This window comes from Triticum aestivum, chromosome 5B (assembly GCF_018294505.1).
Source record: "Triticum aestivum cultivar Chinese Spring chromosome 5B, IWGSC CS RefSeq v2.1, whole genome shotgun sequence".
Classification (NCBI taxonomy): Eukaryota; Viridiplantae; Streptophyta; class Magnoliopsida; order Poales; family Poaceae; genus Triticum; species Triticum aestivum.
In genome coordinates, this window is record NC_057807.1 from 402,285,290 (window position 1) to 402,297,268 (window position 11,979).

At 50.9% G+C, this 11,979-nt stretch overlaps 1 protein-coding gene across 2 annotated transcripts; it reads left to right on the forward strand.

Moving 5' to 3' along the window:
- Positions 1 to 371: 371 nt before the first annotated feature.
- Positions 372 to 4,178, forward strand: LOC123112103 (bHLH transcription factor RHL1). 2 transcript variants are annotated; one of them, XM_044533023.1, is made up of 7 exons: positions 372 to 1,027; positions 1,161 to 1,235; positions 1,353 to 1,532; positions 1,896 to 1,961; positions 2,853 to 2,918; positions 3,038 to 3,106; positions 3,404 to 4,178. In XM_044533023.1, the coding sequence occupies exons 1-7, from the start codon at positions 512 to 514 to the stop codon at positions 3,794 to 3,796; spliced, it is 1,365 nt and encodes a 454-aa protein (XP_044388958.1). In that variant the 5' UTR covers positions 372 to 511; the 3' UTR covers positions 3,797 to 4,178. The 2 variants fall into 2 exon arrangements, with proteins under 2 accessions (XP_044388958.1, XP_044388959.1); XM_044533024.1 differs by having other exon boundaries at positions 1,356 to 1,532.
- The last annotated feature ends 7,801 nt before the right edge of the window (positions 4,179 to 11,979 follow it).

Consider the following 11,979-nt stretch of genomic DNA (forward strand, 5'->3'; position numbering starts at 1 on the left):
CAAGAGACGGTAAAAACAGATAAATTAATAAAGACTGTCATGCTCATGGGTCTATCTGTTATATTAATGGAGCTAGACCTTAATCAATTTGGCTCCGGACATAAATATCATACTCCAACCCTAGTGGGGGGCTCTGTGCAAGTAGGCTGTTTGGTTTAAACAACGGCGGCTCCAGATTTACTTTTGAGGATATCATCCAAACCCTCGTCCGTCTTCTACACTTTCACCCCAACTCGATTACCGAGGGCTAATCGGCCGCTAATCTATTCGGCAATCACTCGCACAACCAGCCAACAAACGCTTTGATTAGTGATAACCATTGTCGCCGCCGCACAGAAGCAGCTGACCCCGTCCCGTTTATAAATAGCCGACGACGCCAACTCCGTGCAGCTTAGCTCCCCCACCTTCCCTCTCGAGTCTCCATCCATCTTCAGCGGACTTCGGTTTTATCCTAACCCTAACCTACCCCCGCCTCTCGCGGTCTCGCCCTGTAAGCCCTAGCTTGCGCGCGATGCAGCCGACGACCCGGGAAATGCAAGCCATGGCCGCCGCCGGCCAGATCTCCCTCGACGACCTGCGCAGCGGCCACGCGGGGGTCAACAATGGCGGCGCCGGCGGCGTGCACGACGACTTCCTCGACCAGATGTTCGGCAGCCTGCCGCCCTCGGCCTGGCACGACCTTGCCGCCGGGACCAAGCCCGAGGACGGCGCGCAGGCCGACGGGATGCAGCAGCAGTTGTTTGGGGGCCCGTACGACGACTCGATGATGCTGGCGTCGCGGCTCCGGCAGCACCAGATTAGCGGCGGCCCTGGCGGCGGCGCCGCCTCGGCGAAGCAGATGGTGCTGCGGCAGCTCGCCGATCTGAGGCAGGGCCACCACAACAACATGCTCCTCCAGGGCATGGGCCGCTCGCCGTCCATCGGCGGCGGCGGCGGGGAGGGCGGCCTGCTGCTCCCACTCACCCTCGGCAACGGCGGATCGGGCGGCGACGTGCAGGCCCTGCTGAAAGCCGCCGCCAATTCCGCCGTACTGATAATCCATCTCCTTTTCTGGAATTAATCCAATCCACTTGCATCTTTTTTCTCCCTCACGACCTTGACGAATCGAGAACCTTTTTCCTTTGCAAAAAAGTTAACGTTTTTATTCGCTGCTGTTTCAGGGAGGGGACGCCGGCGTCTTCGGCGGCTTCGCCGGATCGCTCCAGCAACAGCAACATTTTCAGCCACATCCACAGGTTTGCCGTTCGCAACACAATACATAGCTTTGCTTGTAAGATCTAACCTACCTACCGCGACACCGCCGGCGCCGGGTCACCTTCTTTCCCCCTCTCTAAACGGCTTGCTTCTCGCAGCAGCAAACGGCGCCCATGCCGAGCCAGACCTTTGGCGGAGTAGGAGGTGCTCCCGGCGGCGGGGCGCAACCACAACAACAAGCCGGGGGAGGAGGAGGCGGCGGCGCGCCGGCGCCGCCGAGGCAGCGGGTGCGCGCGCGGCGAGGCCAGGCCACCGACCCACACAGCATCGCGGAGCGAGTAAGTTATCCGGCGATGCTAGCTGCTACTACCAGTGTAGTGTTACTGGCTATTTTGGCCGGCAATTAAGCTTATGGAGAATAAAACCAAGGGGAGCAGTTAGCACTGATGTAATCTAATCAGCTCCCGTGTTTTGTTATTGTTTCCTCGGTTTGGATCGTTGTGGCTTGCGCTAACTACCATTATTCCTTTGTCCTTTTGGATGTCCCGCTACAGTTCGTGTTCTTCTCTACTCCTGTGCAGTTTACTTACATAGCTTCACCCAGTTTACTCCTTTTAGACATCTTCTTCGTCTCTACACTAGTTAATGTTAGACTTCTCCTAGTGAACTAATCGTTGTGGCTGGTCGTCGATGTTTCGCAGCTTCGCCGGGAGAGGATCGCCGAGAGGATGAAGGCCCTTCAAGAACTGGTGCCCAACGCCAACAAGGTGAGCAAAGATATGCTCGAGATCGTGCTTGTAGGAAGGTAGCTTAATTTGATTCTTCGAGGTAGATCCAAGCGGTCGAAGACGAGAGCTTCATCACTAGGGTTTTGGTTGGGAAGCTGCTGCTTTATTATTGCATTGCATATATCAATCAGTTCAATGCCGGCTGGGGATGGATTAAAATAGGGGCTTCAACAGTAGCCGATGGAACAAAAAAGTTGGAGCCATCAGGTTGAGATTTCATCGAGTTTGCTTGCAGTACTACTACTGGTGGGCGCGCGCGCGCGTGCGGGGCACATTTAGGCCCTGTTTGTTCTAAATAAGTCACCAACTTATAAATCGAAAAGTGCAAAAAGTGACTTATTTTGCCAAACAGACCTAACTTATAAGTCACCCCAACTTATAAGTCATAAGTTGCTCCACCCCAACTTAAAACTTATAAGTTATCCCCTTTTGTATGGGTCCCACCATCTTTACCTAAAAAAATAAGGTGGGAAGGTGTGCTCAGGTGACTTATAAGTCAAGTGACAACCAAACAGTCATGATTTATAAGTCATTGGTTTTAAGTCACCTGACTTATAAGTCAGGTGACTTATTGAAACCAAACAGGCCCTTACCCGCACGTTGGCCTACTTGACCACCGCCGTGCTCCCTCGGCAACCGCGCGTGCTCCATGCTGGGGTCTGCCAGCCATGGCTTTCCCGGCCCCTAGAATCCCTGCCGTCTTGCTCGGGTCTCGTCCCGTCGCTCGCCGGCCGGCGCCGGTTCCGAGATTCTTGACTTGACAGCACTTTTCTTTCGAGCTTGCTGCGTGCCCGTTTCCATGTTTGCCTTTCGCTGTTGTTGCTCAATCTCCGTGCATGACATGCGTGCGCGTTTTTGGTGTGGCTGCAGACGGACAAGGCGTCGATGCTGGACGAGATCATCGACTACGTCAAGTTCCTGCAGCTCCAAGTCAAGGCAAGCTATGCTATGCATGATGGATTAATTTCCACAGTATACTTTGTGTTGCGTCATGAAATGTCGATCCTATGTATGTGCATGATTATTGACTGACGTCTATGCCAACACACACGCAGGTGCTGAGCATGAGCCGGCTGGGCGGCGCCGCTGCCGTCGCGCCGCTCGTGGCCGACATGTCCTCGGAGGTAGCCCTCGCCACTCGCACTCTCTCCCATATGATCAGCGCAGTACGAGCGCCCTCTTCCTCTTCGCCTCGATCGCTTTCTCTCTCCCTCTCTCTCTCCATCTTTTCCGCGCTCGAAAGAATCACCAGGATGTGACCAAACTTTTCAGCTACACGGCCGATAGCCACTGCCATGCCACAGTGGCTCGCGTGCCGCCGCGCGAAATGACGCGGCGCTGCCCCCTGTACTGGCCGTCGTACGTCGTACTACTGTACTGATACGGACCATGTGCGTGTATGTTTGTGCTTGTGCTTGCAGGGGCGAGGCGGCGCGGCCGGCGGAGCGGCCGACGGGAGCGACGGCCTGACGGTGACGGAGCAGCAGGTGGCCAAGCTGATGGAGGAGGACATGGGCGCCGCCATGCAGTACCTGCAGGGGAAGGGCCTCTGCCTCATGCCGGTTTCCCTCGCCTCCGCCATCTCCTCCGCCACGTGCCAGCTCCGCCCCCCGGCAGCCGCGGCCGGCGGCCCCTTCACCGCCGCACAGCACATGAGCGCCGCCATGCGCATGAGCGTCGGCGACGGCGGCGTGCCGGCGTCGCCGAGCATGTCCGTGCTCACGGCGCAGTCGGCCATGGCCAACGGTGGAGCCTGCGCCAACGACGGCGAGGGTTCGCATCCCAAGGACGCCGCGTCCGTCTCCAAGCCGTGAGCGGAGCCCGCGACGGCCGCCGCGCCGCGCCACATACGAACGGCGGACGAAAACCCTCGACGTCATCGTCCACGGATCCATTCATGACCCGGTCTCCGCTCCGCTCGCTTCCACGGTCGCATTTCCACAGACCCGTGGGCTCCGTAGTGGGCCCAGCAGCTCCCACCAGGCCGCAGGCCCGGACCCCACTCTAGCGGCTGCAGCCCACGGGCAGCCCTTTTTTCTTTTTTCTTTTTCTTTTTCCTAATGTTGCCATTATTTTCTTCCCCTTTCTTCTTACATTATTACTAGTTTTATCATAGCATCATGTTTGTTATTTAACCTAAGTATATATATTGATCCGGGTCGGGTACTTCTGGCTTTGCGCCAGCTTTAGCCTCTCTTTCCCCTCCATCTGCATCAGCTTTTCTCCCGCTCCTCATCTTTTTCCCGCCTTTGGTCGGCCCAACTTTTGGTTTATTTTACACGCACAAGTTTGTCCTTTGCGGTTGGATGTGGAATTTGGTCGCCCCGCTTTACTCACTAACCTACTTTATCTGGTTTGTTATTCCTTTTTTTGTGCTACATTTTCAATTCTTATATTGTGTGGATGATGCTTGGAATCTTAGGTTGCTCGTTGTTATCTTGGCAGCTCATGGATTAATATGGATGTGGTTTCCTCGTTTATTCTACTAATCGTAGTAGTAGTAGCTTTGGTTAGTTAAGTGAAAGGGACGCAATTAGCCAACGGGAAAGGGGATATGATATGATGGGTCCTTTCTCCGTGGGGTGACTATTCGAGGACTCGGGACTCAACCGGTCGGCGTTTGGACTTTGGAGAAGCAATTTTCTCGTCCCTCTTTCGCGCAAAGCCAGCATTTGTGCTGCCACCTGGACATGTAATCCTTTGCAGGAGGAAGAGAGAAATGAAGAAAAGACCAAGGGGATGAGAGAGGGCTTGATATTCAGTCAAGCTTTATTTTCACCTCAGGAGGCGTGAGATCAGGAGGATTTGATATGATGCAATTTTTCGTGGAAAGTGTAGATCAGGCGCATCCAGAGGAAGATCAATGGTCTTTTTGAGTGTGTGGGGAGGGGGCGTACTAATGGTCCAAACTCCTTTTTACTAGTAGTACAATCGTAGTAAGCTTTTCTCGTGCAGATATAATTGTTTTATGCCTTCTCTGGATAGTCTTTTTCCAGCAGGGGTTTTGGGATAGTTGATAGAAAAACACAGGGAAAGACAAGAAGAGACACAAGTGTAAATACAGGACAGTTACATAACTGCGGAACACAACAATATTGCAGATGTGGTCCTCTAGATCAAACATAGGAAAATCACAAGAACAGTGTATCTATTCGCAAAAAAAAGAACAGTGTATCAATTTTATCGGAATCGTTGTACCAAAAAAGTTCAGAGTGTACACTGAAATTTGTATAAAACTGTAGCATATCTTTTTTTCAAGATACGCCGAAAGGGTAGCTTAGTTTTATAGAAGAAGATTTAAAGTATTTACAAGAGATTACAATTAGCGGTCACCCACACAAGTGTCCGCTCTCCCGCACTCCTAAGAAACTATGCGATTACTCGCAAAAATGAAGCACTCTGCTCCTACTTGCCAGTGCCCAAATACTACGCTCTTTGAAAATGATCTCAACTGTGCCTAACTCGCTCCTCACGTCGCTCCTGCCGAACACTCTACCATTCCTCTGCTTCCATAAACACCAGCATATAAGAATCACAAAGGAGTCAAAGTCCTTGCGCATTGGTTTAGGGACTGCCTTTCGGGCTGTCATCCACCAACCTTGCACTGAGTCATTGCCCACCGGCAGTAGTGCTTGGTTGATGTCAGTCTTGGAGAAGCAGATGTACCACACCTGTCTGGCAAACACGCACTGCAAGAGAATGTGGTTCACCGTTTCTTCTTCCTGCTCACAGAGGAATCAAGGCGATGTCGCGTCCTGCATGCCGTGTTTGGCTCTCATGTCGAACGTCCAAAGCCTGTGTTGCAACACTAACCACATGAATATTTGGCAGGTCAGGGGTGCTTTGCACTTCCATATCGCTGTGGCCGGTTGCAATTAGATTCCTCCTTCACACATCATCCTGCAAGCCAAGGCGACCGAGTAACTCCCCGTGGTGTTCCAAGCCCAGATCGGCTTATCGTCCACTCCCTCAGTAAATTGGATGCCAATCAATGCCTCCCATAGCCTGATGAATTGGGTCAACTCCTCAGTTTCCAATTCTCCGACGACATCATTCATCCAGTCGTGAAGGTATAAGTCGTCCTTCACCATGCGCCTATTGATCTGTCGGGTTCTGACTTTGGCCACAAGGAGCGGTGCCAGTTCCTAGACACGGGAGCCACCAATCCACTTGTCTTTCCAGAATAAAGTTTTCGTGTCGTCTCCTATGTGCCAGGTCACCAAGGTGCTGAATGCCGTCAAGACGCCCTTGTCCCCAATCGCCTACAGCTCCTGCCATGCACGTGAATCGTCTGTCCTCTGTAGCCATTCCCATCGCAGTTGGAGGGCGATACCATGCTTATGCAGATCAATGACACCCAACCCGCCTAGGTGCTTAGGCCGGCACACCCTCTGTCATGCGACTACACACTTCCCCCCTTGAATCTCATCTGAACCAGCCCAGAAGAAAGCACGACACCCTTTGTTGATTTTGTCCAGAGCCCATTTAGGTGCTTCCGCAACGATCATGTGATGCGTCGGTCTTGCCTTCATGACTTGGTTTACAAGGATTAGCCTACCAAGCCTAGTCACCATCCCTCGTTGCCACCCAGGTAGAATTTTCAGAGTTGCATCCACCATGGGCTGCTAGTCCGATCTGGTGAGTTGCTTGATGCTAAGTTGCAGGCCTAGATATTTGCACGGGAATTGCTTGATTTTCCTGGGCAAAGTATTCATGAGGATCTGTTCATCCCTCTCCTCACCTCGGATTAGAATCACCGAGGATTTCACATAGTTCACTCGCAGGCCGGAAGCTTCGCTGAAGATCTGCAGTACTTCTTGGACAAAGAACAGATCTGCTGGGTTTGGCTTCGCGAATAGAACCACATTGTCTGCGTATAGAGATAGCCTCTAAGTAGGCCCACATCCATTCAATTTACTGAGCATCTGTGCATCATGCACTTTGATGAAGATTGTAGTGAGAACGTCCATTGCGATGACTAACAACAGGGGCGAGATTGAATCTCCCTGTCTAAGCCTGCAAGCATGCATGAATTTCTTCCCTGCTGCACCATTGACGACCACGCGAGAGCTGGCAGTATAAAGTAGAGTTGCTATACAGGACCACCACCTATTTGAGAAACCTTTGGCACGCAACACCTCGAAGAGGAATGTCCATGAAAGCGAGTTGAAAGCCCTAGAGATATCCAGCTTGAGCAGCATCCATTTTGTCTTCCTCTTATGCAGCTTCCGCACCATCTGACGAACTAGCATGAAATTACCGTGTATGCTACGTCACTTGATGAATGCTGACTGGTTCACGTTGACAAGCTCCAACATGTGGTGGCAGAGTCTCGACGCCAACAGTTTGGATGCGAGCTTCGGTATGCTATGAACCAGGAAAATAGGCCAGAAATCCTTCACGGTGCATGCGTCGGGGCATTTTGGTAACAGGGTGATGAGGGCCTGGTTCAACCTTCGAAACCCCCTCCCATTATCTTGGAAAAGCTTGTGCAGCACCGCCATGACATCTCCTTTCACGATATCCCAAGTCTTCTGGAAGAACATCCCAATGAAGCCATCTAGCCCCGGTGCCCGATCCGAGGGCATCTCTTCGATGACCGACCATACTTCCTCCTCGCTGAAGATCAGATCTTGTTCTGACAGATCGAGTCTATTAATGTTCAGCAACTCCAGGTCTAACATGTGTTGGCGGCCCGAATCATTCCCTAGAAGCTCCTGAAAGGTCATGAAGAAGGCCTCCTCCTTGCCTTTCCAGTATGTGACCACTTGTCCGTCCACTTGGATTGCAAGAATGAAATTTTTGGCCTTCCTCCCATTAGCAATCAGGTGGAACCGTTTGGTATTGGCGTCTCATCTTGCAGGTATCAAATCCTTGACCTTTGTCTTGCGATCGTCCTTTCGAGCGATGCCAGCCCTAGCACCAGATGTTTGAGTGTGGATCTCAACCATCTCTCACCCTACGATAGCATCCTCGTCTCCTAGGCGCAATCGAATCTCAGGATCACCAAGTGGGCAAAGGCGATCTGGAATTTAATGTTACCGACCTTCCTTTGTCCCCATGTGATACGTCTCCAACGTATCTATAATTTTTTATTGTTCCATGCTATTATATTATCCATCTTGGATGTTTTATATGCATTTATATGCTATTTTATATTATTTTTGGGACTAACCTATTAACTTAGAGCCCAGTGCCAGTTTCTGTTTTTCCCTTGTTCTTGAGTTTTATAGAAAAGGAATACCAAACGGAGTCCAAATGGCCTGAAAATTTACGGTGATTTTTTATGGACCAGAAGAAGCCCCCAAAGCAAAAGAGTTGGTCCAGAAGAGTCACGAGGCCACCACAAGGATGGGGGCGCCCCCCACCCCAGGGCGCATCCTCCGATCTTGTGGGTGCCTCGTGGGCGCCCCTGACTTGTTCTCGACACCAAAATTCTTATAAATATAGAAACCCCCAAAAATAAACCTAGATCGGGAGTTCCGCCACCGCAAGCCTCTGTAGCCACCAAAAAACAATCGGGGCCCTGTTTTGGCACCCTGCCGGAGGGGAAATCCATCACCAGTGGCCATCTTCATCGTCCCGACGCTCTCCATGATGAGGAGGGAGCAGTTCATCCTCGGGGCTGAGGGTATGTACCATTAGCTATGTGTTTGATCTCTCTCTCTCTCTCTCTCTCTCTCTCTCTCCCTCGTGTTCTTGATTTGGCGTGATCTTGATGTACCGCGAGCTTTGCTATTATAGTTGGATCATATGATGTTTTCTCCCCCTCTACCTTCTTGTAATGGATTGAGTTTTTTCCTTTGAAGTTATCTTATCAGATCGAGTCTTTAAGGATTTGAGAACACTTGATGTATGTCTTGCATGTGCTAATCTGTGGTGACAATGGGATATTCACGTGATCCACTTTATGTATGTTTTGGTGATCAACTTGCAGGTTCTGTGACCTTGTGAACTTATGCATAGGGGTTGGCACACGTTTTCGTCTTCACTCTTCGGTAGAAACTTGGGGCACTCTTTGAAGTTCTTTGTATTGGTTTGGATAGATGAATCTGAGATTGTGTAATGCATATCGTATAATCAAACCCGCGGATACTTGTGGTGACATTGGAGTATCTAGGTAACATTAGGGTTTTGGTTGATGTGTGTCTTAAGGTGTTATTTTAGTACGAACTCTAGGGCTCTTTGTGACACTTATAGGAATAACCCAATAGAACGATCAGAAAGAATAATTTTGATGTGGTTTCGTACCCTACAATAATCTTTTCGTTTGTTCTCTGCTATTAGTGACTTTCGAGTGACTCTTTGTTGCACGTTGAGGGATTGTTATATGATCCAATTATGTTATCATTGTTGAGAGAACTTGCACTAGTAGTATGAACCCTAGGCCTTGTTTCGAAGCATTGCAATATCGTTTTTCGCTCACTTTTGTTACTAGTTAGCTTGCTGTTTTTATATTTTCAGATTACAAAAACCTATATCTACCATCCATATTGCACTTGTATCACCATCTCTTCGCCGAACTAGTGCACATATACAATTTACCATTGTATTGGTTGTGTTGGGGACACAAGAGACTCTTTGTTATTTGGTTGCAGGGTTGTTTGAGAGAGATCATCTTCATCCTACGCCTCCCACAGATTCATAAACCTTAGGTCATCCACTTGAGGGAAATTTGCTACTGTCCTACAAAACTCTACGCTTGGAGGCCCAACACGAGTCTACAAGAAGAAGGTTGCGTAGTAGACATCACCATGCCGTAAGATATTTCATTGTGTTCCTGAGCAGCACATCTAGCCTTAGGAAAGGATCCCAAACTTCCTCCTGGCACACCCAATCTTCCTTAACCGCATCCAAGAATCCATCGAGTTTTACCCAAAAAATCTCAAATCTAAACCATTTCCTTGCATGCAAGCGTTCCTCCAGGGATAGGAATAACGGATAGTGATCGGATACCGAGGTAGACATTGCTTGCAGCAAACAGTCCGGGTGATCAAGTTCCCAGTCCACCGAAACGAATGCTCTGTCAATCTTGGTGAGCGTTGGATTCTCCCTTTCACTGCTCCACGTGAATTTGCGCCCATGCAGAAACAATTCCTTAACTGCATTGTCATCCCCGAATCACTTGAATCTACCCATCATTCTACGACCGATCCGGTTGTTGCTCTTATCCATGGCATTCAGAATCAGGTTAAAATCTCCAATGCCAGCCAGGGTCCTGGACATAACATTCATCGTTCCGAGAGCTCCCCCATAAAGTTAATCTTTTGTTCATCTTCCTGCGGGCCATATACCACCGAAAGCCACCAAGGTGGCCTCTCCAAAGGGGACACGAACTCCGTGATGAAGTTAGTTTCACAAACAAAATTGGATATCTGCACCCGAGTGAAGTCCCACCCCACGATGATGCCTCATCTCGTGTCTGAAGTGGGGAGATACATAAGACCATCATACGATGGGCCGAGGCATTGCATTATGGTGAAATGATCCACCCGGTCAAGTTTAGATTCTAGGATACAGATGATTTCTACACGCACTGAATCAATGAACTCTTGAAGTGTTTTTTCTTAGATGGGCTATTCAGCCCCCTAACATTCCAACAAACCAGCTCCAGTGGTGCGTATGACATCGGAGAGATGTATCTCCACTGCCCCGGCACCCATCCTCTAGGCAAGAAGCCTCGCCGTTTGCTCCATGTCACATGCGAGGTTGGTGGGCATAATCTTCCCAAAGATGGCCACGATCACAGCAGTTATTGTTCCTGCACGGGAGAGTCAAAGATAGCCCTCAGTTGACCTAGCGAGTCATCGGAGACCGCCAGATCATCACTGGAAATCCCCAGAGTTTTGAGAAACACAGCCTTGGTTGCCGTTGCCTTGGTTCTCCTAGACCTTGTCACGCAGACAGATCTGGTAGTGCGCTACGGCATGAACGGGTCTTGCCCTGTCCTCACTCCCCGAACTCCCTCAATCTACTTAAGTAGTGGTGGCGCAAGTTTCTTCAAAAGCCCAGAACAGAAACATTTAATGTTGCAATGGCCACCACTTCCTTATTTGATAGGTTCCCAGCCTCAGGGTGTGTCTCATGTGCATGCCCATGCACGACCATCTCAGTGACATGTGATTGTGGATGCTCACATGCATGCTCCCTAAACATGGTCACATCCTCCCCCATGGGGCCCGACAGATCCTGGCCCACCAACTGCATCTCCCTTGGGATCAAACCACCATCCCGGTCTGCCTCCACCTAGACAGCCAGCGCTCCAATGAGCACGCGGACCGGAGCCCATCGCTCTGTCTAGGGCCCATGAGAACCCAGTGCCTCTGGTCCCCTCGAACACCCATCAGGGATCCCATGTTCCATCTCGTGGCCCGTTCTGCCCACACACACGTCCAGGATACGTGCGATGCTGCACACCTGATCTGGCTAGCCTGTCCCCACGTCCAACACATCCTTGCCAAGTTGGCTCTGGTCATCTAGAACTGGTGACACTGGTGCCCCCACCATCTCCTTACCCTTATTGGTGTCTCTACCGCTTGCCTCCACCAACGGTACTTCCAATGCGCCTGCATGATTGCTATTATCGGGATCCGATCTGGTCTCCTGGTCTGCCATCAACGTCAGCATGGTGGCCCGCTCCGCCACTAGCCGTTTCTGGTTTTCAACATCCCTCTCTCCGATATTCTCAGCCACAGCCACTGGAATGATCCGGTCCTCAGCCATGACATTTGAAATCCTCGGATTCTCGATTGGCCAGTCCTCTTGGGCCCCCACTTTATCTGTCGTGCCAGCCTCCCTGACAGATCCCATGTGTGGTAGCCTCCAGTTGGAGGGCCCCACCCTTCCTTCCAGAACTGCACAGTACGATCTGCCCACGCCACTGCCGCCGCCGGTAGCCGGACTTTGCTGGTACCGGCCAACTCCACTGCTGTCACGAACACCCCATACCCATGGCTGCACCACCCATTTGCCGCCCGGGGATGCATCACCGAAGCTG